General features: G+C 37.0%; 1 protein-coding gene across 5 annotated transcripts in view; it reads right to left on the bottom strand.

Moving 5' to 3' along the window:
- Positions 1-26,886, bottom strand: part of kiaa1109 (KIAA1109 ortholog) — a 285,307-nt gene that overhangs the window by 14,678 nt on the left and 243,743 nt on the right. For all 5 annotated transcript variants that reach the window (XM_052035089.1, XM_052035112.1, XM_052035104.1 and 2 more), the window contains 14 exons: positions 26,103-26,283; positions 24,591-24,780; positions 23,740-23,901; positions 23,120-23,259; positions 21,100-21,304; positions 13,942-14,145; positions 13,075-13,254; positions 12,847-12,984; positions 11,409-11,660; positions 9,869-10,022; positions 6,924-7,081; positions 3,910-4,102; positions 3,109-3,326; positions 2,759-3,010 (listed from right to left, as the gene is read on the bottom strand). In XM_052035089.1, the coding sequence (XP_051891049.1) occupies positions 2,759-3,010; positions 3,109-3,326; positions 3,910-4,102; positions 6,924-7,081; positions 9,869-10,022; positions 11,409-11,660; positions 12,847-12,984; positions 13,075-13,254; positions 13,942-14,145; positions 21,100-21,304; positions 23,120-23,259; positions 23,740-23,901; positions 24,591-24,780; positions 26,103-26,283 (2,627 nt within the window). The remainder of the gene's footprint in view (positions 1-2,758; positions 3,011-3,108; positions 3,327-3,909; positions 4,103-6,923; positions 7,082-9,868; positions 10,023-11,408; positions 11,661-12,846; positions 12,985-13,074; positions 13,255-13,941; positions 14,146-21,099; positions 21,305-23,119; positions 23,260-23,739; positions 23,902-24,590; positions 24,781-26,102; positions 26,284-26,886) is intronic.

Below are 26,886 nucleotides of genomic sequence, written 5' to 3'. Positions count from 1 at the left end.
GCGATTACTACCGAAGTGAGAAATGATCTTGACTTGGAAAATCATACTATAGAACCAGTTTGGGTGGGGATAAGAAACAGCAAAGGAAAGAAGTTATGGATGGGGGTTAGTCTTCAGAAGCAATAACAGAGGCTATATGATATAGTACGTCAAGAAATAACGGGCAAGTAAAAAAGATCCTGCAATAATCTTCAGATAGATTAGACAAATCAAGTTGACAAATTGGATGAGTTTGTGCTTTGTATTGTTTCTTTGACCTAAGCATTGTGGAACCAAATCAGGGAACAGACTAGGTCTGGTTGTATGTAATGAGACATGACTAATTAATGGTATCATTGTTAAGTTTCCTCTCAGATCAGAACATGATAAGATTTCACATTCAGTGAGAAATAAAGGTGCTGGCTAAAATGGACTGAGAAGATAAATAAGGGAATACTTCTCCTCAAAGACAAATTCATCATTTCTTAACGGAATATGAGAAGGATAATCCACACATGCTAGTAGACAAGTGCAGTAACAAATTAACAGAATAGGCATATAACGTTGCGAAGATTAGTGGTAGCTCAGAAGTTTGAGAAACAATAAGTGATAAAAATGGAGAAGACACATTTGGAAAGTAAGCTAATAAGAAATATAAAAACAAACAGCGAGAACAAACACAAGAAAATAGGAGCAAGAGTAGGCTACCAGGCCCCTCAAGCCTGTCCCCCACCATTCAATATTATGGCTGATTTATACATCTTCTGTGGCAGTTCCCCATAACCCTCAATTCTTCAATCTTTCAAATGTTCATCTCCTCATGGCTCAGTGTGCATCCTTGGGGGCAGAGTATTACACTGATTTATTACCCTTTGAAAGAAGAAATTTTTATGCATCCCAGTTTTAACTGATTGCCCCCGATCTATCATTCTTATAAATTCCAAGGAATACAGACCCAAGCTATCTAACCTCTCTTGAGAGGACAAGCTGAAAATTGGCCTGGTGAATCTCCTTTGGAATACCTCTAATGCCACTATATTCTTTTTTAGATGGGAGGACCAAAACTGCACAGTATTCCAGGCGTGGCCTCACAGACACCCTGTACAACTGTAAGAAAACCTCCCCATTCTTAAACTCCAATCCCTTCACAATAAAGGCCAACATGCTTTTTGCCTTCCAACTACTTGATGGACCCTGCCTACTAACTTTGTGATTCATGCACTAGATCACTCTGATCTTCACTCATTTGCACTTTCTCTCCATTTAGATAATAATCCGCCTTTTGATTCCTCTAGAGAAATAAAGGACTGCAGATGCTGGAATCTAGATTAAAAACATGATGATGTTGGTTTGGAATCTCCTGAGATGGAGACGGAAAGATCAAGGAGAGATAGTGAAACGTTGACCGCCTGCCTTTCTCCTCGGATGCTGCCCGGCTTGCTGAGTTCCTCCAGCATCATTGTTTTTCATCTTTTGATTTGTCTTACTGAAATGCATAACCTCACACTTTCCCACATTAAACACCATTTGCGAGGTTTTCACCCAAACACTCAAGTAGGAACTTTACAAGTATACAAATTGGAAAAGAGTAGCTGAAGTAAATATTAGTCTCTTAGACAATGAGACCAGGAAAGAAGGAAATGGTAGGGACTTTGTACGAATATTTTGTGTCTTCATGGTACAAGCATCCCAATGATAATGGAGAAGTAGTAGGCAAAAGGGAGAAACAAGTTATCAAGATGATAAAGACTACAAAAGGATTGAGTGAATGAGCAAAAATGTGGCAGATAAAAAAGTTATCTACTTTGGTAGAGCAACAGAAAGTAGAATATTATTTAAATGAAGAGAGTCTACAGAATACTGCTGTACAGGGATCTTGGTGTCCTTGTACATGAAACACAGAAAGCTAGGTACCAAAAGTAATTGGGAAGGCAAATGAAATGTGCCTTCAGCTTGGATCTGAAAATTACCTACCAAGCATAAATCTCTGGGCACCTTGCAATTCATTTATTTCTATAATCACATCAGAAAACTGAACTGTAACCTAACTGGCATAATTTTGAGTGTTTTTTTGTTGTAACTGCTTGATTCTAACCAAAGCAAAAATTCTACCTACAATCTATTTGTTCACCGTTCCACTCTATTATAGTTATAATAAACCATAGCAAGTAATACATCAATAGTGATGGATTTATATCTTGTACTCTCTGTCTTCTCTCAAGTGCTAGTATACATGGCTGAGTAATTTAACATATTTGACCACTCCCATCAATTGACATCAATCCGTTTCAGAGAATGCATGTAAACTATATTAACAGCCTGAAATTGATAGTTATGGAATATTATGCACTGGATAAGATTTCAAAATGCATGCGAGGAAAGTGCTTTGTTCATACATGAAGGTTTTCTTTCCCCAGATGCTAGTTTTTAATTTTAGGAGTATGAAAGTGAGTATCTTCTGTTTCATGGCATAAAATGACTCAAATATTATGCCTGTAAGGCATCCAGAAGACCCAGCTATTTCTCACAAAGTTTTAAATAAAAATCTCTTCTTTGCAATTTACAGATTTAAATCCAGATGATGATCTCTTTCGTGAAGGCTTACACTCCTTGGCTTTAGCACACTCATATTATAATATGCCTGATTCTTATCATCTTTGCCTGCACAAAATTATGCCAGTGTAAGAAGATTGGAATAGTATAAATTAGTCTTAAAAATGCTTTATAATAGTCATAAAAATTGAACTCATTTGTAACCCAAAAGCTGTTTCTCATTTACCATCTTCCCAGATTTTCTGAGCCTCAGTCCAGAAAGCAATATTGGGCTCCTCAAGGTGGAATAATGCCCACGACTTTGAACGAAAGTTTGGTCCATGAAAGCATGCTAGAGTCATGTGATTTCCATGCAAACTCATGGATCCACCCAGTTGCACTGCATCTTCAGGCAGAGGCATTTGGAATAGGGAAATCTGACATCCAGCGATCACCTTTAACACTTCTGGCCAATGGCGATGATGGGCTGCATCCAATACTGCAAGTGAGGTAGTAAATAATAATTAGCAGATACAGTTTAAAGTGTATCCATTTTAAATCTGTAATTTTGAAGGAAATTAGGTAGGGAATTCTCACAATGTTCACTAGAACTTCTCTCCACATTTATTACTGGTGTTTTTGGAGGTATATAGAGGACAGGACCCCAGGTAGATAGGGCTCGTTTGCTTGTATCGAACTGCTGAGTGAAAAATTCTTGCAATTTCATTCCAATTTTAATTAGGTCAGGTGTGGTTGATCGTGAGATCATGACCTGGAAAATGTCCCATTGCAGATCGCCATGAACAAATACTTCACTGGAGGGAGGGAAGAATAAATGTTATTTATGCATTGATAAACATGTTAAATTACTAAAAATTACAGTTTGCATTTATCTAATCTTTCTCTTCATCCATTTTGATCTCTGTGTGCTATTACACCATTTCTAACAATAAGGGTGGCCCATCCCTAAATCTCTGCCGCCACTATTGTAATCAGCTTCTCAAGAGTTTCATAAGATTGGTGCATATTAATTCCACAGCTTATTCTCACCTTTTCGGTACCGTCTTACTTTTCCTGACCTATCAACCAGTCAGCTATATATAGAAGCTGATGTGAACAATCATCGACACAATTTCCAGGCATTCTCAGTTAACATCATAACCCCACTGAGTATACAGATTATGGTACTATCAATATTTCGCTAAAAGATAAATATCCATAGTACCATCATCTGTATACTCAGGGGTGTTAACAAGTACTTGTTGTACAATATGGAACTTGCTATTTGCGAAATATGTCAACAGCACAGCATAAATGAATTTCACTTGCACTGAAAGCAAAATTTCCATGCATAAACACATTTATAAATTTGACCTATAATTATAAAAGTACAGGTACCTTTTCTCAGTCATGCTCAAGTCTACTGTATTATAAAGATTAACTTTCCATTCATCTTGTAGTTGCAGATCTGCATTGCTGAAAATTCCCATCAGGATACTTGATCCCATGTAATCAACTCGAGCATCAGTGGAACCCAATGTGATTTGGATTTTATGGCTGGGTTGTTGGTTTGGATGTTCTGAGATGTGAGCTTTAAACAATAAATGAACAGTCATTTTCTATAAAATTCAAAGCAGCAGTAGTACCTAAAATTCCTTTTAACACAAAGCCTTTTACATACTGCTGCAGTTTTAAACTTCCTTCCTCAACTTTATATAAAAATAGGGAACTATTGCTGAACCAATTAATATTATTGAACAATTAATCCATACACTAATGATTAAAATATTTCCCAGCCCAGCTATATATTTTTGAAAATTAGTGAAAATCCTCCCATAATTTTTCCCTTATTTCTTGGTTTATATTCTTCAACTTTCTGGAATGTATTTTTGAACATTTTTTGGATGGAAGTCACAAAATAAATGCAGGTTGTTATGATAATATTAATGTTGCACAGTGTGAATTTTAAGTACATATGCAAAAAAGTTAGCATTCAAGCTACAGAAGAACTTGGTGAACATTCTTTTGGTTCAAATACTTAACAAATTAAGGAAGACTTAATCACTTTGGTCAAAGACTCCATTCTATTTGTCTTATATGTATTGTCTCCAGTGAAGACAGATGTAAATTAATCATTTAATACATCAGCAATTTATTTATTCCCCATCTCTCCAGTCATTGCATCAATGGAGCTTCCAATTAGTTTTGATACTCTTTTTTTAAACCATAGTTGTGGGAGCAGTTCAAATCTATTTTATACTTTTTACTAATTGCTCTCAATCTACCTTTACTATCTTTTTTTGTCATTAGTTGCTACTCCTCTCTAAAACACTCCCAATTCTCAAGGGTACCAATGTTCCAGGCAACATTTGAGCCTGTTTTTTCAATCTAAAACTATCACGAGATTTTCAGGTAGCCAATGTTGACTCACTTTTCCCATAGAGTTCTTATTTCTCAGTGCTGTGTATATTTTGTTAAGAATTTTGAAAAATTTCCTTAATTCCTTACTATCGTTTTACCAATTAGAAAATCTTTCAATCTAATTTCCCCTATTCCTTAGCTAATTTACCAATGACAGTTGACTTAAAGTTCAAAACTCTAGTTTCTGGCTGATCTGTGCTTCTTTTAAAATGCGTGCAAAATTCCATCAGAGTGATCATTTTTCCATGGAGGATCCTGTACTACAATATTACTAATGAATTCCGTCCAAGATAAAATCCAAAATAGTTTGTTCCGTTAAACAGTCCCAAATGTATTCTAAGGCGGTATCATTCAGAGTGGAAATGATTGAATAATTCTATCAATCAAACCTAGTGACCACAATAATGATTTAAGAGACAGATTTTATATATATATATGATTTACATGCAACTTTCTTCCACTTATTGCATTTTCTGGAGACAGTCCTCTTGGGGGAAGTCAATTCTTTAAACAGACTGTGTTTACTGAATAAATTGACCTTGTTTGCTGTACAGTAGATAGTTTCCTGAGAGTCAAATACTCCATCCCATTTCCAACTCACTGGCTATGTTATCAATAAATATTCTTGTGAAATCATCCCAAACCACTTTCACTTGCACAGTCAATATGTTGATTAAAGTCTCCTGCGATTATATTACCTTTGCTATGAGCATTTCTTATTTCTTGATTAATTCCCTCTCTCTGCAGCTGCTATTGGGGGCCAATAAGCATCTTCAACAAGTAGGGTTAAAATGGGTCAACAGTCATTTTAGTTCAAGTGGTACAGCAATGGCAGATGCAAGGTTAAAAATGAGTGTCTATAAGATGTTCTACAAGTTATGCCACTCCATCAGTAGCTCTCTGAAAACAGAATTTCTTTATCAGCCAAATCATTGACATGGATTGAAGATTGTAAAGGTTCTGTACTTCTGAGGCACACATTAATTAAAATGGCCAGAGACATATAGGAGTGGTATTAACCAGAGTAAGCATTCTTTCAGTTATGTGATAGATTGTTTATTACTGTCTATCAATTTCTCCAGCACTGAAAGTTAATCATTACATTTGTGGAATCTCACCTTTGCAGGGTTTGAATTATTTAGAGGATTCAGACTTTAAGAATGAAAATATTTTTTCTTTTATTCTCTAACTCAAAATTTCTTTCCCTTTATTTCCTTTTCTGTATTTGATTTGACATTAAATTCATTCCCATTTTTGGCCCTCCTTATGAGTACTTCCCAATCTTTCAATCCAATTGTTAAAGAAGATATCCTGTAGGTTGCCCAGTTCATTCATGTCCCATTTCCCTTTGTCTCTTTCACCTTGCACTTTCAGATCTTTGAGGGCAACAATATTTTGACATGAAGGTAGGATGTCTAATATTTGAAGTTGTTTGTGCCTGTACACAACTTGCAGGAAGCTAATATGTAGATACAAGTAATTAGGAAAGCAAATGTTATGATGAGCTATGTTGAAAATATAAGAGCAAGTAAATTTTGCTTAACTCTAAAACCACTTTGTTCAAACCATGCTGAAGTACAATCTGTAGTTTTGGATTCTATTTACTCATCTTGAAGGTGGTGCAGCGCAAATTCCTGAGTTTGCTTTCTATGGTAGATGTTGAGAGACTGGGTAGTCAGAAATAGGGGAAAGAGAGTCATCTTTGGAATTCTCTCACCCAAACAATGGCAGACCATGAACTGCTGATTATAATCAAGAAAGGCTGAGACTGACTCTAGAGGAACCAAAAGAATTGGAGAGGAAAGTGAATTTATGATGACCATACTTAAAAGGCAGAACTTAATGGATGCTGTGGCCTATTTCTGCTCATATTTCTTACTTTCAACAAATTTTAGCCCACTGATACTGGTCATTTGGCTTCTGGTACTGAAATTTTTAAAATGCATACAATTTATTCCAGGACATTTCAGACTACTTGTTTTGAAACTTACAAACCATCTCCAAGGTGTTAACATCTATAGTGCCACCAACCACACCCCCCTTGGAATCTAGCTGCGATCTGCCGAGGCCAACAGACATTGATATTTCTCTGTCTCTATTGCTGCCCACTGACAACCGTCCTTGGCTCTTTAATCCACTAGTTGTCCACCTAAAATAGAATAAAATAGTAATGGCAAGAATTTAAGAAATATATTTGCCGCTCTATGAACTATTTAACAATGTAATATACATTATAAAGAAAGAGCAGTGGCAATAGATGTAAAACCTTTGCAGAACACCAGAAATGTTGCAATATATAAGACTATTGAATCAAACCTGAGTGTCTTGGCTTCATGTAATCCTAGTTTTACAGGCCTAGGTTTTGTTGGCGTATGCATGAAACATTACTCAGTGCTGGTAGGTTTTGGGACTCCCATATGAAGACAGAAGCCCCAAACTTACTGGAATCCAGTCAAAATATATGGCTAAATCTGCAAGCATGTTTATTTCAATTGACTTTAAAGTGCTTACCATGGGAGAAGATCTTTAAGTAATGTTTGACCCAGAGTGATATTCATTAGAAATTAGTGGTTTTACTTTGACGTGAGTGAAGTGATCTTAGTGATAGATGGGTCAAGGGTTTTCTTCAGGCCAAATCTAATTGTATTTTCTGACATAGGTTGAGTGCTGACTTGCACCTTTTTCTCTCTTCTATATCATTGCCTTAACATGCTTTACTTCACTTTTGTTACTTTCGGTTTCATTTTGGTTGGATTTCAACATCAAGTTGTAGCATTTCTTCCAAATGTGCTTTTATTTGACACTTTCTTTTTACAACATTGTGGATGTTTCTTGGAAATGACGACTCTTCATTCAACCAAATTCATTGTGCATTTACATTTGTTGCTTTTGTACATATGGCCATGAAGGTCCAGGCACCTGTTTTGGACTTTTATGATGATTGTGTGGAGTTTTGGCTAAACCTCATACTTGGATTTACGTAACTTTGTTGGGACCACTTTCACATTGCTAAACATAAAGGAGTTGTTTGTTGCCACAGTTTGTGGCACAATGTCCAAATTTGCAGATGACGAAACTTGGAGGACTGTAATGGAAATAGTTGGATGGGTGCCTGATGAATTTTAATACTGACAAATGTTAAGCATTACATTTTGGTATGAATATTGAGAAAAGGCAACGCAAACTAAAGGGCTCAATTTTAAAGGGTGTACAATACCAGAGACTTCTGGAGCATTTAGTTCATTGGAAGTGGCATGGCAGGCTGAGAAAGTGATTTTAAAAAAAGCATGTGACATCCTGAGCTTTATATAAAAAAAAGGTATTTAATACAAGATGAATGAACTTATGACAAATCTTTGGAAAACTCTAGCCACGACTGGAGTTGAGCCCATAACTGGGTACCACACTTGGAAAGAATTTAAGTGCTTTAGAGAAGATGTAAAAGAGACTTACTGAAATGATTTCTAAGCAGACGGGGCTTTAGTTATGTGGATAGACTGAAGAAGATGGATTGTTTTCCTTGGAACAGAGAAGGATGTGAGGAGACCTAGCAGGTATCTTAAAATCAAGGAGGATGTAAACATAGAAAGAAACTGTTTCCACCAAGAACCAACATAGAAAGATGATGATTCGGGAAAGAACTAAAAATGACAAGAAAACATTTTAAAGGCATTAGGGTCTGGAATGCACTGCTAGTAAAGTAGTAGAAGTAGATTCAATGGTAGAGTTCAAAAGGGAACTAGATATTACTTGAAAGTAAAGATATGGGTCTATGGGAAGAGGACTGGGAAATGGAACTAATTGAATTGCTCTTGTACAAACCTGGTATGGACTCAACAGACCAAATGGCCTTCCATGCTACTATTTTGCGTTTTGCATTGTGATTAATGTGAAGCACACATGGCAGGGCTTTTTTTTGCTCCTGGTGATCTAAATTAATGCCAGTGGTACGATGATGAGGGTCTGAATTCCCATAGAAGAAACCCCTTTGATGACAGAATCAATGACTTAGTTCAGAGCACCAGAGATTACCAGTATAACCTGAGCTTGCTTGTAAAATTAGTATAAAGACACTAAGAATGTTAACAAAACCCCTTGACTTTTAGTGAACTAAGATGATATGATCGGATAATCCAGTGCAGCTCTTGGTGGTTTTAATCAACCTGTTGCATGATTACTGGATTTTAAGGAGTATCATAAAAAAGGAGCTGGAAAGTGGCAAGAACTTAAGGAGAGAATACTTCTGGATATGCTGAAGCAACAATACAAAATGATATAGAACAGAAAATCATGGAAATACTGTGCATGATCAGGCACATCTGCGGAGACAGAAACAGAAACAGAAACTAATTGATAATCTTTTACAAGTTGTAATGAAAGATGGTCAAAGTGAAGCATCAACTTTCCCTCTCCACAGATGCTGCCTGATTTACTGAGAATTTTCTGTTTTATTTCGGATTTCCAGCATTTGCAGTATTTTGCTTTTGGAAGACAGAATGACTTTTGCTTAAGCTGTTCATATGTTTAAGTTTGATGGGTTTTCAGGAAGTGGGATCAAAAGTGCTGGAATCACTGGAAGCAAAAGAAACTGTACAGTTTCTAAGTATAGCTCTCAGTGTAAGATTTTAGATATGGAAGAATAATTGAACTAAAAGGTGTTCTCATCAGAATCCATTTTGTGTTGTTGATGAGTAAGCCAGCAATATTGTGTCTTAATGCAATACAAAAGCTGGCAGTAATCATCTCCTGAAAGTATTATGAACATCAAAGATGCCAGAAAATAAAAACAGAAGAAACTCTACTCTACCTATATTCACTATTTTAACACATGCTCTATATTCTAGAATGAAAAGTACAGATATTTAAGTTATAGATATTCTCTAGAAAAAGAGTTATATTCATAACATTCTACATGCGACTAAAGAGCATCACTTACGTAGTATTTCCCATGACGTTACTCATATTCATTTGAACATTTAACTGCTTCAGATTGATTGCAAAAACGACTAATGTCTCCCAAGGTGCTGCTTGCTGGTTTGCCATTTTCCCGTTCTTACTGAATGCTGTTGTAGAGATTTTGGTAATAGAATCTGCCAACAACAGAAGAATATCTTCATAACTTTCAACCAAAAGGATGAAGGACGACGAAAAAATGATTCAAATTACAGTAGATTCCATTAAATGAAAACAAATGAATTAAAATGATAATGAATTTACTGTTCTATTGTAAGCCATTATGAAATTAAAGCAAGCTTAATCTTTCCCAGTGTCGTTGCTACTTCTGTTTGTTTTTAACATAATTGCTCACTTATTGCCTAAATCTCTGCATTTGTGATTGGCAAGTGCATATAGTCATACAAGCTCTCCATGCTCTGCAGAAGATAAGTATCTATATATTGATAGGTATCAATATAATTTGCTGGAAACATCAGTAAGACAAGTGTCAGCACGTTTGCATACAATACTGCAGAACGTGGAGGAGTTCAGCTCCAAAATGTGTGCCAGCTATGTGAAGAGGATGGACAGCCTCTATGACTACGTGGTGAGCTCCATCAACAAGACAGGCTGGGTATTCTGGAATGAGTAATTTATGTCCTAGCTTCTCAAAGTCTTTCCACTATACAAGGAATGCCAGTAGTGAAATGTAATAGCTTCTATCTGCCTGGATGCAGATCTAATAGCACTTGGAAAAACTCAATATCATCCTGGACCATGCAGTTCACTTTACATATTATCAGCTTAAATATTCACCCCCTCCACTATAAACACATAAAGGGTGATAGATATCCCATCTATAAAGGTGCACTGTAGCAACATGTCAAAAGCTTTTCTAACAACCCTTCCCAAATCCACCACCTCTACTACCTATAAAAAGGGCAAAGGTATCAGGTGCATGGGCTCACCACCACCTGCAAACTCCATTCTAAGTCACACACTGTCCCCATCTGGAAATATCACGCCAGTACTTCACTGAGAAAATTAGTTGCTCCCTACTAAAAAGGTTCTGAGAGTACCTTTACATGAACTGCAGCTCAAGATGACAGTTCAACACTATTTTCTCAGGCAGAAGGGATGGGCTATATTGCTAGTTTGCCAGTAACACCCACATCCATAAAAATAATTTAGTTGAGATTATGGCAGTGACACAATCAGTGGCTATCCTGTGAGCCTTGAAGCTGTGGCCTCTTGGCTTCAGGAGCCAATGTTAACAGGGGTTTCCAGAAAAACATGATACTCTAGCAATCTATTACCAAATGGGTAAAGGCTAAACTCTAATGACATTGATTATGAAGCATGAAACATACAGCTACAAATCAGGGTGTCTCTTGAAGAAAGTCAATGAAGCAATCCAACTGGTTAAAATTACAACCTCCTGATTTGGTTTCTAGAGCACACTTTGCAAAACGATGGCATATTATAAAGGTGCACAGCTATCAAGATTTATTTAACATCACTACTCCTCTCTGTGTCTGTACCTCTCCTTGGAACGGATGAATCTGAGATAGTCCTAGATCGGATCACCGAAGGGGATTTCACGCTGTGAATCATGCCAGCTGGTGATGTACTGCTAGATGGCGTGTGATCGTTGAAAACATTTGCTGTCTGAGACACGTGCGAATAATTTGAAGACTGTGCTGATTGCTCCCATGTACGCCAGTACGCCTTGCGTGTTGATTCAGGAGAAAGATGTTGACTTTCAATAGAATCCGGAGTTACAGGTCCAGAAGCTTAAAAAATGATTTTTAAAAATTCCAGAACATTAAAAACTAAGTAATTCAGAAACTTTAACAAAAGTCAGAATAATGTATAGTTTATAACAGAATGAAATGCAAGATTACTTTTTGTGATCACAGCCTTATTCATAAGATAAAATTGGTGCCACTTTCGCATGCAAATAAAATCACAGATCCACGGAATCTCAGCATAAAAGAAAGGCATTTAGCTTATCACATTTGTGACATGGCATGAGAAAAAAGCTGTGCGATTAACCACAATACCCTCTCCTTTTTCATGATAATTTTTATTGTGCACTGTGGCACAACTATAGGACATGTATAAATGGATGCTCAAAAGTCAGCATAGACTTAGTGGACTGAAGGGCCTGTTTCAGTGCTATAGACTTTATCTTAGATAAGAAAATCAAATTTCTTACAAAATATAATGGAATCACATATATACATTATGCATTTCAGTCTCTTATAAAACAAAACACATCCCAAAGTGAAGTGTATAGTTCTTCCCCAGTAATGTACTGAACCTTAACCATAGGGCTGATGGAATTTGTGATGAGACTTAGCAATTATATACCTTCAGGTTTTGTTAACATACTCCTAATTTTAAGCTATGCACAACACTTAATAATGCTCGTGAACACACTTGTCAATAGCCCTATAACGAACTGCTGTGCATCATGTAATTAACTTGATCCTGTACAAACAACGTGAGCCATTTTCATCTAATTCCTGAACAAAATTACTTATCATTATTCCATTTGTTTTATTTTGGTCTCAATGGAACACTGCTGTTTTTGTGTTAGCAAATGACTAGTAGATTCTTCTTCTGAAACAATTATTGTCTGTTTCCCAGTCAATACTCTAAATCAGAAATCTTCATGTGTTTTAAATTACAACTCTAAGTTTGATCTCGTGTTCCTTTGTTACCTATCATGATTTATTTCTGCTAGAGAAACGTGTTTACTATTCTTAACTTTTGGGAGATTAATTGGCCACTATGAAATGCCCCTAGTGTGTAGATGAGTGGTAGAATGTGGGGAGAGTTCAGGGAAATGCAAAGAGAATAAAATGGGATTAGTGTAGTATTAGTCTAAGTGGGTGCTAGATAGTTGGCACGGAAAGAGCCAGTTTCTGTGCTGTCTCTCTCTGACTCTAAACATCAATTTTTGCATAATCTCACCTGGTAAATTGATTGTCTGATCACCTAGGAAGAGGCGCCGAGCAATGCTTCTTCTGTACCAGGCTCTTGGAAAGGCTAGAATTTCACTAAGTCTACGCATGTCATACTTGAAGGAAGCAGATCCTATGTCACAGACAGCTGAAGGGAAAAATAGAGAGTTAGGACACTCTAACTCCAATTACCTAATTAATTTTGCTAAAGGGACAGAGAAAAAGATCTTTGTTGTACCAGAGATATTAATTAAAGTGGTTTCCATCTTGCTGTTAATTTTGATTGGTGTTTGGTTGTCAAACAATGAACCCCCTCCAGATCGCCTCATCCTGGACAAGCTAACTTTTACAAATTCCAGGTTAATACTGAGAGAATCCTTACGGCCTGTGACAGAACTGGCTTCTTCTTCAACAGCACCTGCAGCACAAGAAGGTAATCAAGAAAACAATTATTTCTTTTCTCTTCCGAATTTTTAAAAAAATTATTTCAATTTTCTACTTATTTTCATGTCTTCTCACTCCACATTCAAGAAGTGGTATGATGAACTGAAAGTTCAAGGCTGAAAATGTATTGGCAGACATTTAGTCAATTTTATTTTCTCTTTTATAACCCTACCAGTGTTATTTGGCTATGATTTGAAAGTCACCATGTGAAGGACTATAGTTGGGAATTCCAGCAGTACAACATGGAGTTCAAATATGTACCAACTTACTCCACACATATTATACTACAATCTAATGAAAAAAAATTTTCCTATAATTTTCCTCTGGATACCACAGCACTTCAATAGTGCATAAGCTCAGCCACTGCAGTTATATGCAGAAATATGTTGGAGAATTGCTTACGTTAATAAACAGGCTTATGTAAGCACAACCATTTTGTTAAAAATCTAAATTAACTGCATCTTTCTAAATGCTTGAACATGCAAAAGATTGGACAAGTATTCATTAAAATGAAAACACATCTACATCTATAATAATAAAGGTTTTGGGTTTAAAACTAGATAAATACATCAATATTGTAATTACATATAAGATTTTGCAAAAGCATTACAAGTAACAAAAAAAGTATAAAAACAACAGAAATTATTTTGGGTCCTTTTACCAGATGCACTTGATCCAGGAGTCAGGCCAGTTACAGTTGTTTTCTGTTTCCCAGTTCCATATGGATGAAAAACATACAGAGAGAAATCCGACATACAAGCTGTAAAGCTCAACCCTGATGCAGTGGTGCTGGAGTAAGAAAGATCAGATTGACTGCTACTGTGTCGGCTTCTTCCAAGTGGGCTGCCAAATCCAGAAGATGTACCTTCAAAGAGAAGTTAATTGATGAACACAAGAGCTCAAATGACCAGATCATAGAACACAGAATAGTATAGCACAGGAACAGGCCCTTTGGCCCATACCATACCAATCTAACTAATCCCATCTGCCTGCACAAGATCCATATCCCTCTATTTCCTGCTTGTTCATCTGCCTGTCCAAATGCCTCTTAAACATTACTATCGTATCTCTGACATATAGGTCGTGCAAATATTACTTTACACTCATAGATTAATTCTGAAGATTATCTTTATAAGGCTTTATTAAATGAAAGCAACTACCTCTCATTGTTTTTAATCTTGACTTTTGGTCTGGAATTTTGTGTTTGGTGGCAAAATGATTGGACTTGTGCTAACCTTGAAGAAAGGCATCCACAAAAATTTGGCAATCTCCTTTCTCAATACGAGTTGTAGTCAGACATTACCTCATAGGTATACTTAGCATACAGCAGGCAATGTTGGCAAAGCAGCCAAACATATTGAGTAATTCTCAGACAGTAAACCATGAAGATCACAATGTTAATCTAAAGTTTAAATATTTTTAGAGTAAAGATAACTAAACTTGTTAGAAGTATATTAGGTTTTTAAAGCCAGACAAGTTATTTAAAGTAATTATGGCTTCCTATAATTAACAATTAAACTTCATAAATTCAGATAATGTTACACTTTGTTTTATTACTCATAGCAAGAATAGTTGGTAACAACTCAAGTTCTTGTAAATTCAGTGATTTGTTCAGAAATATGCTGGATAAGCCTACAATAATGCACTATGTGTGGAGGAGCAAGGTATCACTGGCAATGACTTTAGATGGACATGCATATACACACTGTTATTTCACACTGCAAATTTTGTGCCAATAAATCAGTTGTACACTTACAAGTCAATGGAGTGGTTCAATTCCCTTTAAATACGCCTATATCTTCTTCTGAAGTCAATAGACCTTGCCTGCTTTACTGTATAAATAATTTTCCTATTTGAGATTCAACATAATTTCTTTACCATGAGAACCATCTCTAAGTGTCTGAAACAGGCTTCCATGTAGATTCCACACACTTGTCAGGACAACACCAGCACTACTGTGGAGGATCACAGCTAATGCAAGTGTAACTTTTACTTCATGTTCCCATTACCATCTTGCTATACATTACTCATCTTTGTCTTAAGTAAGTGACCCATTATTTTTAAACAGTGAACTTAGTTCTAGGTTCCCTCATAAGATGAAGCATCCTCTTCACATCCACCCTGTGAGGACCCCCAGGATCTTACGTGTTTCAATCTTGTCCCCTCATTATTTTTTTTAAGTTCCAGAAGATGCAAGCCTTTCCTCAAAAGACAACCCACTCATTCCAGGCATTAACCAGAGTAAACCCTCTCTTAACTGCTCCAATGCTTTAACATCTAGGATTAACAAAACAAATCTGCATCTCTACCATCTTTAAAATCAACAAAGTGTTTCACAGGGATGTCACCAAAGTAAACTGGACTTCAAGCCAAATAAGGAGATAATGGACTGGATCACGCAGGACCCGGCAGACTAAGAAGGCTGCAGGCAGCAGAAACTGTGGACTTCTGACAATTTCCACCATTTCTAAATAATTCTAAAATAAAATAAACATATGAATCAAAAATTAAAAGAAATAAATTTACCCAAAATGCATTTATGTTATGAAAATTAAAAAATATTAACTAAAATAAAAAAAAACATTTACCTTCACTTCATTTTTAAGTTAAGATCAGAGTCCATTGAGATGGATGAATGTGCTAAATGAGTCAGCCATGATTGGTGCAAAGCTGAGGGGCCAGATATGAAGTTTTCCCAGCCTTTCAGCTCTGATCATCACAAAATGCTGTACAGAGCAAGATGTCAGATGAGTCCACATCTGACATATAACTTACCATGGGCTTCTGCAAGGGGAAAATATAGAGTTAATGGTGGGATTCTTAACAGCATTAATGTACAGAGGGATCTTGGGGTCCAAGTCCATAGCTCACTGAAAGTGGCCATGCAAGTAGATAAAGTGTTAAAGAAGGCATACGGCATGCTTGCCTTCATTGGTCAGGGTACTGAGTATAGAAGTCAGGAAGTCATGTTGCAGCTATACAAAACTTTGGTTAGGGCACACTTGGAGTGTTGTGTGCAATTCTGGTTGTCCCATGACAGGAAGGATGTGGAGGCTTTGGGAAGGGTGTAGAAGAGGTGTACCAGGATGCTACCTGGATTAGAGACTTTGAGTTTATAAGGAGAGGTTTGACGAACTTGGGCTGTTTTCTCTGGAGTATTGGAGGCTGAGGGGAGATCTGATAGAAGTTTATAAGATTATGAGAGGCATAGATAGGGTAGACAGTCAGAATCTTTTTCACAGTTAGAAATGTCAAGTACTAGAGGAAATGCATTTAAGGTGAGGGGGGGAAGTTTAAAAGGAGATTTGTGGGGTAACTTTTTTTAAACACAGAGTGGTAGGTGCCTGGAACGGGCTGCCGGGGGACTGTTGGAAGCAGATACGATAGTGGCGTTTAAGGGACTGTTAGATAGACACACAACTATGAAGGGAATGGAGGGATATGGATCATGTACAGGCAGTTTAATTCAGCTTTGTGTTCGGCACAGACAATGTGGGCTGAAGGGCCTGTTCCTGTGCTGTACTGTTCCATGGTAACCTCATCTCACCCGCATACACAAGCTATTGCTGAAAGCTTCACCTCCATATCTCACAACTTGCACACCTACTCAGTAATTCACACACGTTACCTCCATAATCCAAACACATCACACAATACTTACTGACGCACTTCCCTCCATCTTACAGTAAAAGCATGCACATGACCAGCTAACCCATAAGGCAGAGGCATGGTTGCAATCCCTTCCCTCAGGGAAGGAGAGGATGTTGGTGTTAGAGCAGCTGTGGTCACATTCAATGATGAGGTGAAACCATAGATGCTGGTATTTTCATACATTATTCAACTTCACACTTCCTTTTCCTTTCACCCATCTCCCCATTTCCACACTCATTCATCTGATTTACTTGTTGCAGGTGGTGAAAGCTTGTATCACTTTCTTTCCTCTCTCCCTTACCCCACCTTTAATGTCTTCTATCACTTAGTAAAGAAAGAGATCCAAAGTGAGAATGAAGATAATGAAGATGAAGGAGGACCATAATTCATAATTACAAACATCAGTTCAGATAGTAGCGCTGCACAAATGTTAACTTAGAGAGAGGGTTGGCAGAATGTGCCAACTGTCTCGAAGAATAGGTCACACACAAGTTCTGTTGCAGAGGTCTCAGGTTATTATCTTTATGTGGTGAATATGCACAAAGATATGTTTGGTACATTTGCAAGCCTACCAGAAAGCCTACATGCAGTGTCAGTGAGCATGAGGAAATCCAGCAACAACTTGATACAAGAATTTGAGCTTCAAGTTCAAGCCTGGAAGCAGTGCACAACACAATTAACACACACATTCCTAATTGTGATGCAATGTTTATTTCACAGCTACCACTAGAGCACAAGCAGAAGCCACCAAACATCTGGATCTCACAAGCTCAGACTATGCATCTGACCTCACTAGCTCAGATTGCTGCAACATGGCTATGGATACCCATGGCAAAGAGGAATGCAGACTGTGGCAGCTACAGATTTTCCCACAAATTAGTAGGATTGTTATGGTCTTTCATGAAGGCAGTGACCTTGTTGAGCAAGAACCTGCTATAGTCCTCTAAAGGTGAGTACATTTATCCTCCCAGCACTACCATATGTCTGTGTACTGCTGTTCCCATCAGCCAGCAGCTGAAGCCATGCTGAGAGTGTACTGTAAAGCCGAGTCTTCTAGCCTTAGAATTACCTGAACTAGCCCTCCATGGCCACCTGAAGTTTCTTCCACCAAAAGTTTGCAACCTTTCAACAATCATGCTGCAACCACAGAAGTAGGAACAGTAGCATTAAGATAGTCAAAGGCATGGAACAAACTGATACCAAGGGAATGAGCAAGGACAATTACTGATATTTCTCTGCCACATGACATGCTTTGATTTTATTCAGTTTGGAATGTTTATTTTATTGTAATTTCTATATTTGCATACTGGTCAAGTGGATGACTTGATGGTCATCCAAGAGTCAACAACTCATTCATACTTTTGTTACCTTTAGGTAATTATTTCATCAAAGCTAGCCCTTCATCTAATACCCTCTACAAATGAGGAGGGTGGCCATAAAGGACTCTCTTTCTGTCTCCTCACCTGTTCAGTGTATGGCTGACAAGAATTGTTTCATTATAATCATGGGACAGCATGCACTAGACCATCAACAATCTGGGCACCTTGTATGCTGAGCATTGCAAGTCTCCTTCAGAAATTAACCAGCCAGAGGGAACATTGGGTTAGTAGGCCCAGGGTCTACTCTTATGTTTTGTGTGGCTGCATAATCTTGATGTATGCAAGCTGCCCAATACACATTTCATCATCAACATTGTCATCAACAGAGAGCCCTCATCACCCAGGAACCACTCTTTGATGGTTCAAATGCCAGTAATAGTGCACTTGCTATAATTGCATCGAGGATACTAGGCATTACCAGCATACTCAATGCAATTATAACAAGTGCACAAGTGCATTGACTTGTGGCTGCTGCATGTCATCTTCATCCTATATTGGAATTGAATGGTCTTTTAACAATGCTCATTGGTGGATGGCAATGAGCAAGCTGCAGCCACAAATCAATGCATATGCCGTTGCCTGCATCCTGCAGCATAGAGAGAAGCCTGTGGTCTTCAAAGCCACATACACGATCAGCCTATTGCTCCTGAACAAATGAATTTGACATTGGTAATATCATTAAATGCCAATGGAGGGTGTTAGTTTTTCTTCTGCTGGAGATGGTCATTACCTGGTGGGAAGGTCATTTGTCATTTATCACATCAGAATGTTTTCTAAGTTTGTTGCACATAGGCTTAAACTGCTTCATTGGCCAAGGAGCTACAAATGGAATTGAACACTATGCAGAAATCTAAACACACCACTTCTGACATTATGGTGGGTAGGTCATTGATGAAGTAACAGGGATGGTTAGGTTTATAGATTGTCCTGATCAAAACCTGCAATGACCTGAGGATGGGATAATTGGACTTCAACATTTGCAATCATTTTCCTTTCTACTAGGTGTTATTCCATTGAGCAGCAAGTTTTGTCAGTTGTTTTCAATTTCAATAGCTACAACATTAACCAAGCAAGGGCACTCCAACCAAGGCAGATGACAGAGAAGAGGCACTGAAGGAGGATGGTGCACTCAACAGTGCCAAAGGCAGAAAACAATTCAAAATGGATTTAGTGACAGTTTACATTGGCCTCAGTCATTCAAGGTGTCATTAGTGACTTTGATAAGAGCCATTTCAATTCGGTGACAAGACAGAATACTGATTAAGGCTGTTAAAGGACTGTGTCTATAGTGAAAACAGATTATTCAAAACTCTGTTTGATTCATCTTACAACTCCGTGATCTAAAAGCGGCTGAAAACTTCCTCCAACTTCAGAGCACAATCTAAGTTAACATACACATTTTTCCTTGCTGAAGGACACTTTTTCTATAGTAAGCGTAAGAATAATTCTGCTATAGAATTCTTGGTCTTATCATTATAAGATGCAGCTTTGAAAATCAAAACATAAACCATTCTGGTCTTAAGTTCATTACATTTGTTTGATCCTGTAAGGCTTTAGCCACAATTATTTCAACCCAAGTGAGGTTGCCAAAAACAAACATTTTCCAAAGCTCTATGCTTATTTTGAAATGACTTATTCTCATCCTCAGCAATGGATGTAATAGGAATAGGCTAAATATCTCCGATGATACCAAATGCTGCAAACAACTATCAAGACTGTAAGGCAACAGGCAGCAAGGAGTCAAAAATAAGCACTTTAAGACACAGGCTTTTTGTGCAAAGTGGCACAACATTCTGCTGTAAGATAACACATTATTAATTAAAAATGCTTCTTTGACAGATTTTTGAGGGACAATGCCAATTATGCCTTCTTGCATAAAAAGCTTGTGGTATTACCAGCCTAGATGCTGAGTTGAAATGTTTGAGTTCAGGTTCCCTGCTAAAGTGTAGGCTGATATTCCATGATTGTACTGACCACCACTCTTTAGAAGTACTGTCCTTAAATGAAGTGTCAAACTGAGATCCTATCTGCCCTCTCTGGTGCACGCAGAACAACTTAAAGGCTATATGATCAGGTTAATTCCAAACAACATGGAATGTTGGGGCATAGATAGGGTGAACGTGCACATTCTTTTTCCTAGGGTTGGAGAAATCAAGAACTAGAGCACATAGGCTTAAGGTGAAAGGGGAGAGATTTAATAAGAGCCTAAGGGGCAACGTTTTCACCCAGAAAGTTGTAAGTAAATGGAATGAGCTGCCAGACGGAGTGGTTGAGGTACTTGGACAGGTACATGGATAGGAAAGGTTTAGAGGGATATAGGCCAATCACAGGCAAATGGGACTAGCTGAGATGGGAATCTTGGTCAGCATAAACCAGTTGGGCCGAATGGCCTGTTTCCATGCTGAACAACTCTATAACATGAGAGTAATAAAATTACCATGGAGTAAACTGTTGAGGTAAGAAAAATCTGCTGATGCTTCTGATACCTCTGATCATGCCAGCCATCAAAGATGATGGCATTTTCTTGCATACAAAAATCTAGCCGTACCCTATGTTGATTTATCTTCGAAATACAAATACTTTGATTATGAAGTCATATTCTTTCACAACAGGCACAGCAAAAATAGCAATAAACATTGAAGTATAAACATTTCAATACAGATTCAGTGTTCTTATATGTACAAAAAGAACAAGAAATAAACAATGCCACAACAGATTCTTCATTTCTTACTTCATCCTGAAGCTGAACTTATGAGAAATAAATGCTCTTGGCTACATTACCCACATACCTGTTTTATTGGCAGCAGCTTTTAATACAGTATGAGCAAGCAGCGGGGTGGCAGTGGCAGATACTTGAGTTCCATCGAATGCATGTGAGAAACCCAAGCTTTCCAGTTCACTTCTATTTGATGAAAACACCAAGTCCAATGAAGGAAGTTTTAACATACATTCAACTCTTGACACAGGTAGACAGCTAAACTTGATCTGTGATGGCTGCAGAATGCAGATAAAAAGTTTTCAAAGATTTGCAATTCAGTGTTAAAATATATTTAATTCATTGTGCAATTACCAATCTTTTAAGTCAAACATGCTGATTACCCTGTAGAGCTCAGACAGTGCCACTTACAGGTAATTCAGAATCTGAAATATATACCTGACCTTCAGCATCTTGTGCAAAGTTAAATCACTCGTCACACAAGAAAAAGAAAAATTATGGAGGAACTAAAAAGCATGACTAAAGAGGTAAAACCTAATAACAAGCATCAAAACAAAAAAAACTATTAAACAGTTCATCGATACTAAAAATTGCAAATACAATAGTTGTCACATATTTGGCTAACTGACACTAGGTGCAGTCTTTCTGCATGGCAAAGTGATACATGACCACATTAATCTGTTGAGTCAGAAATAAAAGACACCGCTGAATCCAATTTAAAACATTTAATTCTGCGATATGGTAGATTAAAATTAAAGTCATCAGAATGTCTTTTCAATGCTTTTACTGATCTTAGCCAATCTTTATTTGGTTTGGAAGCAAGGTTCTCAGACTTCAAGCTTTGGTGAGGAAGTGGGCTTTGATGAGATAGGGATAACAGTGAATGGGGTCAGCAGATGCAACTGTACAGTAGAATTTGGTTTGACAGTTTATAACGTTATGGTTTCACAGCTGCAGCAAGAGAAACTATAGCATGACATCACAGATAAAAGCAGTTAAGTGATTTGTAGTGATGGTGGGCTAAATTTTAAACTAACACGTGGCATTTAACTAAATTTTAAGAACAAAATTTAATTAATTTACTAAATTAAATAAGGTGAATAGCATAAATACTTAATTAAATAAGTAAAATGACGGGAGAACAGGACACGCATCCCTGCTGCAGTATGTGGGAGCTTGTCGACACTTTAGTCCAAGTTGACCACATCTGCAATAAATGTCTGCAGCTCCAGGGACTTGGGCTCAGTGAAGGGCTGCAGTCCAAGTTGCAGGCACTACAAGACATGGGGGAGGAAGAAAGTTACTTGATCATTTGTTTCAGGAAAGAATCACATCCCCAAGATTAAAGAGTTCAGAATTGACATGTGATCAGGGACTGAAGGGTGTGATATGAGTGATCCAGGTCTGGGGAGGATGCAGTAAATTTTCTCATTTTAGTTCACAGAATTTCTATTATTTACTTTTATTGGTTACGTTAAAATATTTTTTAGTATTATTTCACAAATATGTACTGATAAACTCGCATATTTGTGAGCACTGCAATATACTCAGACTCAGCTGACAAATGAATAATGTTTTTTTTTCGGACAGCACATAGATGCTGGTATTGACCACCTTCTATAAGAGACTGTCTTACTCTGCTCCTCCTTCTATCCCCAAATTTCAGAGAATAAACATATTGGAAGTTGGGGTGGGCACTGGCCAGAAGCTCCAGCATAGTCTGGCTATAGTGTATCATCTACTGTATATAATGCAGAACTTGCTTCTTTGACAACACCTACTAAACATACAAACTTTACCATCTGAATGGACAAGGACAGCTAGCATATTAGAAACATTATTCACTTCTTCAAATTGCATACCACCCAAACATTCAAAATATATAACTGTTCCTTCATCGTCACCATCAAGTTAAAATCCTAGAATAGCCTGCCTAATAGCAGTTACTACACCACACAAGCTGTGGTGGTTCAAGGTGGCATGATCACAGCAACTTTATCAAAGGCAATTAGGAATGGGCAATAAATACTGACCTTGCCAATACCACATGCGTGGATAACATTTTACAGAAAAATACATATATGCATTTTTACCTGCACTCTTATATAAACCACAACATCAACAGGAAATGAAGAATATGCTGATGTGGATGAGGATACAAGAGATATTGTTGATTCCTCTAAAGCATCCTGAACTTCAAACTGCCCCACATCTTCATCTTGAGAGCTGAGAGCTGTTAGAGAGAACACCATTGATCTTTTTTTTCTCAATTTTACTTAAGAACAAATTAATATATAAAATTTAAGTGTCATCAGATTATCAACAAAATTTGGTCTGAGTATTTTTACTTAGAATATTTAATGTAAAACCAAAAATTTTGAATGCATTGCTCAAGCTGATGTATAATTTGTTTTAAATTATAATGAGGTTTTAGTATTATGCCTTGAATATCACTTTATTGAAAGGAGATTTCAGGTACAAAGATAAGGTTGTCTTGGAAGGAGGATGGCACACTGAAGTGGTGAAACTGAAGATCAAGAGAAATAAGTGTGAGATATTAAAAAAATATAGATTGAATGTGGCATCTTGGAACAAAACATTGAAAATTCATCTTAAAAGTAGGTCTAGAATGCACGAAATAGTTGTCAGTAGATTGTCAACTATACTGTTATCACATTTACATCTATGGAAGTCATTTTATTTTATGAGATACCTGTATAATTTCTTTCAATTGGAGTGATGGGAATTGTTTCCAGAGCTTTTTCTAGGAAGTCCAGTAGACAAGGACTAATGACCATTTCTTCAGGAAGGGATTGCAAAGCAACCCAAGCATAAAGTTTTGCTGTTTTCACACCTCCACTCCCTTTCCCTTTGGCTGTAAGGAATATTATTTGTTTTTAAACACAATGTGAAATACAGGTTTCTTTATATAAACCATCAATATATGTTTCTACAGTTTTGGTAACAGCAGAAAAATTTGAAAGTTATAGGTAATATGGATATTAAGTTCATATTCATGATATTCAAGATCCACATTAACATTACATTATTATTCACTATTGGACTCAAAACTCACTGAAGATACTTTTTGTATTAGAACTTTAAAATATTTCGCTTTTATTCTTTATACTGACTACCTTGTTGACCCTACAATCTGCAGTACCTACAAATAATAAGCTTTTGAAAGATTATAATGTATAATGCAACAAAAACTAGGAAGGGAAAAGCTTAGACAAGCCGGAATTAAATTTACAATACCTCCCTATCACTTCCATGCTTAGAAGCAGAAATATTTGTAAATTTCTTTTAAGCCCCTTAGTGGCTTAATTTATAACAAGATAAATCCTCACCAGGGATTAGTAATGACACACTCTTTCCTACTACTGTAACATGCTTCTTGTACATTACTTTTAGCAGGTATATTCTTAATTGTATTCAGTTCTCCCAAAGTGAAATATTACTTTTACATTAAATGTTATTCACTGCAAAATACAACCTAGAACACAGAACTACAAAACCATGAGGTTGTGTTTACACAAGGATGTAGTAGTATAAACTAAATACCTGATGGTATGGGTGGAGGTTGGGGAGGAAGCAATAAAGTAGTCTTTGTGTAGGTGGTAGTGGATAAAGAAGGAAGACCAGTATCTTTCATTCCATATAGTTTTGATTCTTTAGAAAGAGTTCTTGGCAAAGATGATCCTCTGGAGGTGTTTGGTGAATCAGTCTTCAGTGTTTTGGAATTGTAATGCAGCTGTTAAGAAGGTTGTAATTACCAGAAATGTTTTATTCAAACTGAAACCATTACAAAATTTAGCACTCAAAGATGGTATTTAGAAACAAAGTTTATGATTAGTTTCACTGCCAACTGCTGTGTCAAAAGTTCTCTCAGATGGTTTGTGGTCATGATTGATCCCCCAAGTGATGAGATTTATGCATGCAAGATCCAGCCATTGTTCACTGAGGATCAGAAACACTTTTATCAGGAAGTTGACAGACAGATTTCGAAAAGCTAAGCTTGAAACTATCACACTGTGTGATAAGGGCAGTGGTGAAAGTGGGCAGATCACCACTGGCAGGAAATTCTAGGTCATTGACAGCATATAGTTCACAGTAATTGTTTTGTACATGTTTATTTCCTGCAAGAATAGCACTGCAAATTCTTTTACAGAAGGCTGTCCACTGAAATAGCTGAGTAGCAGGTACTAACAGTGTAGTAAGTTAAACATGAGGACATTATGCCACTGCATTCCTCGAGCAAAAAATGTCACTACAAATTCTAGGTTTGATAAAGATATCTGCAAGCATTACAAGTGTAACAATACGAGAAAAAAATTTCTGTTTATCATAAGAAAGAACTGCTTTTAGTGAAAACTGTATTAGAAGTTATGGATATTCCCCCCAAAGAAAGACAGAGAAGCTTTCCATATAAGTGCCTTCTTGCTGAACGTTATCCACATTTAACAAAGTGCAGTCAACTGTTTGCGGTTCAGGTTACTTCAAACTTCAATGCATGCTCAGTCAAGCACAGGGTTCTAAGTGACCTGGAGGTCAATTGTATGCATTGAGTGCAGTGGCAGGGCACTGACATGCTGGAGGTGTTCTGCTATCAGCTCCTCAGCCTCATACCAGTGATGCCCAAAGAACAGGTGTCAAACCCACTCATCTGAATGTCAAAAAAAAACAGGTTTTGTTTGAATTATTTTCTTGTAAGGTTTGTATTTTTTTTCGTCATTTCACATTTTTAATTGACTTTAACTTTTTAAATATATATTTTATTTATTTCTATTGAAACTATTTGAACTGTTTTTAGACTTCTGGAAAGATCAGATAATTAAAAACAGTTCAATAGCCATTGACAGGTAGGCGTGAGCAGGTGGGTGGAAACTGCTAGTGGTGAATCTGGGCAGTGGGTTAGATACAGTTCAATGTAGATATATTGGAACAGAACATATTTGAAAGAAATATTTAGCATAACAGTAACTAGCCTTTTTAAATACAGAGCAAGCAATTCTTATTTCTTCTACACGAGGACAATTTGTAAGTAAATCTTTCACATAAAAGTGTGCTTATTACCTTTACATCTACTCCTGGAATGTAAAAAACTGTAGTTTCAAATTCTGTTGTCTTGGTCTGAAGAGTATGTGGCACCTTTTTCCCACCTGATATATGCGTACTTGATGTATAGCTTTGGTGAGGTTTTTTCTTCTTTGGAGGAGTATCCTGGTCCAAATTTTTAAAATTCTTCTCTATATTCCTGCACAAATAAACAATTAACTTACCCATTCCCCATTTTACAGTTCTAAACTGAATATAAATTTAAACAAAAATTAAGCATCATTTGAAGATTTCCTCTGAAATCAACAAGCATTCCAACCAGTTTTAATACAGAACATCTAAAAATCAAATTAAAAACAGTAGCACACACACACACTTGTTTAGGACACAATGAGGTAAAATATTCAAAGATGCTTCAGACACAAGATGCGACACCAAATCAAAGAAGAAAACATTTGTACAGTTGATACATGGTTTTAAATAGTATCTTAAATGAGGGTGCCAAGTTTTAGGGAGGAAATTCAAGAGCTTTAGGGCTTGGCAGCTGAAACCATAAACATCAAGTGTTTAAAGATGGGAAACTCAAGGCGCCAGAATTGGAGGAGTACAGATATCTATCTCAGAGGGATGAATAGCCAGAGGGATGAACAGCCAGAGGCAAATTGCAAAAACAGAGACATGGAAAACAAAAATGAGTAGGATTTTTTATTTGGTTCATTAAATGGTTATGGCAACTGTAGATTTCAAGAGAAAACAAATCTGATAATAACGCTTGTAGATTCTACGAAATAGTAATCATAAT

Source organism: Pristis pectinata, chromosome 2 (genome assembly GCF_009764475.1).
Source record: "Pristis pectinata isolate sPriPec2 chromosome 2, sPriPec2.1.pri, whole genome shotgun sequence".
Classification (NCBI taxonomy): Eukaryota; Metazoa; Chordata; class Chondrichthyes; order Rhinopristiformes; family Pristidae; genus Pristis; species Pristis pectinata.
Note: the sequence above shows the minus strand (reverse complement) of the source record. Positions and strands in the feature narration are given on the sequence as shown.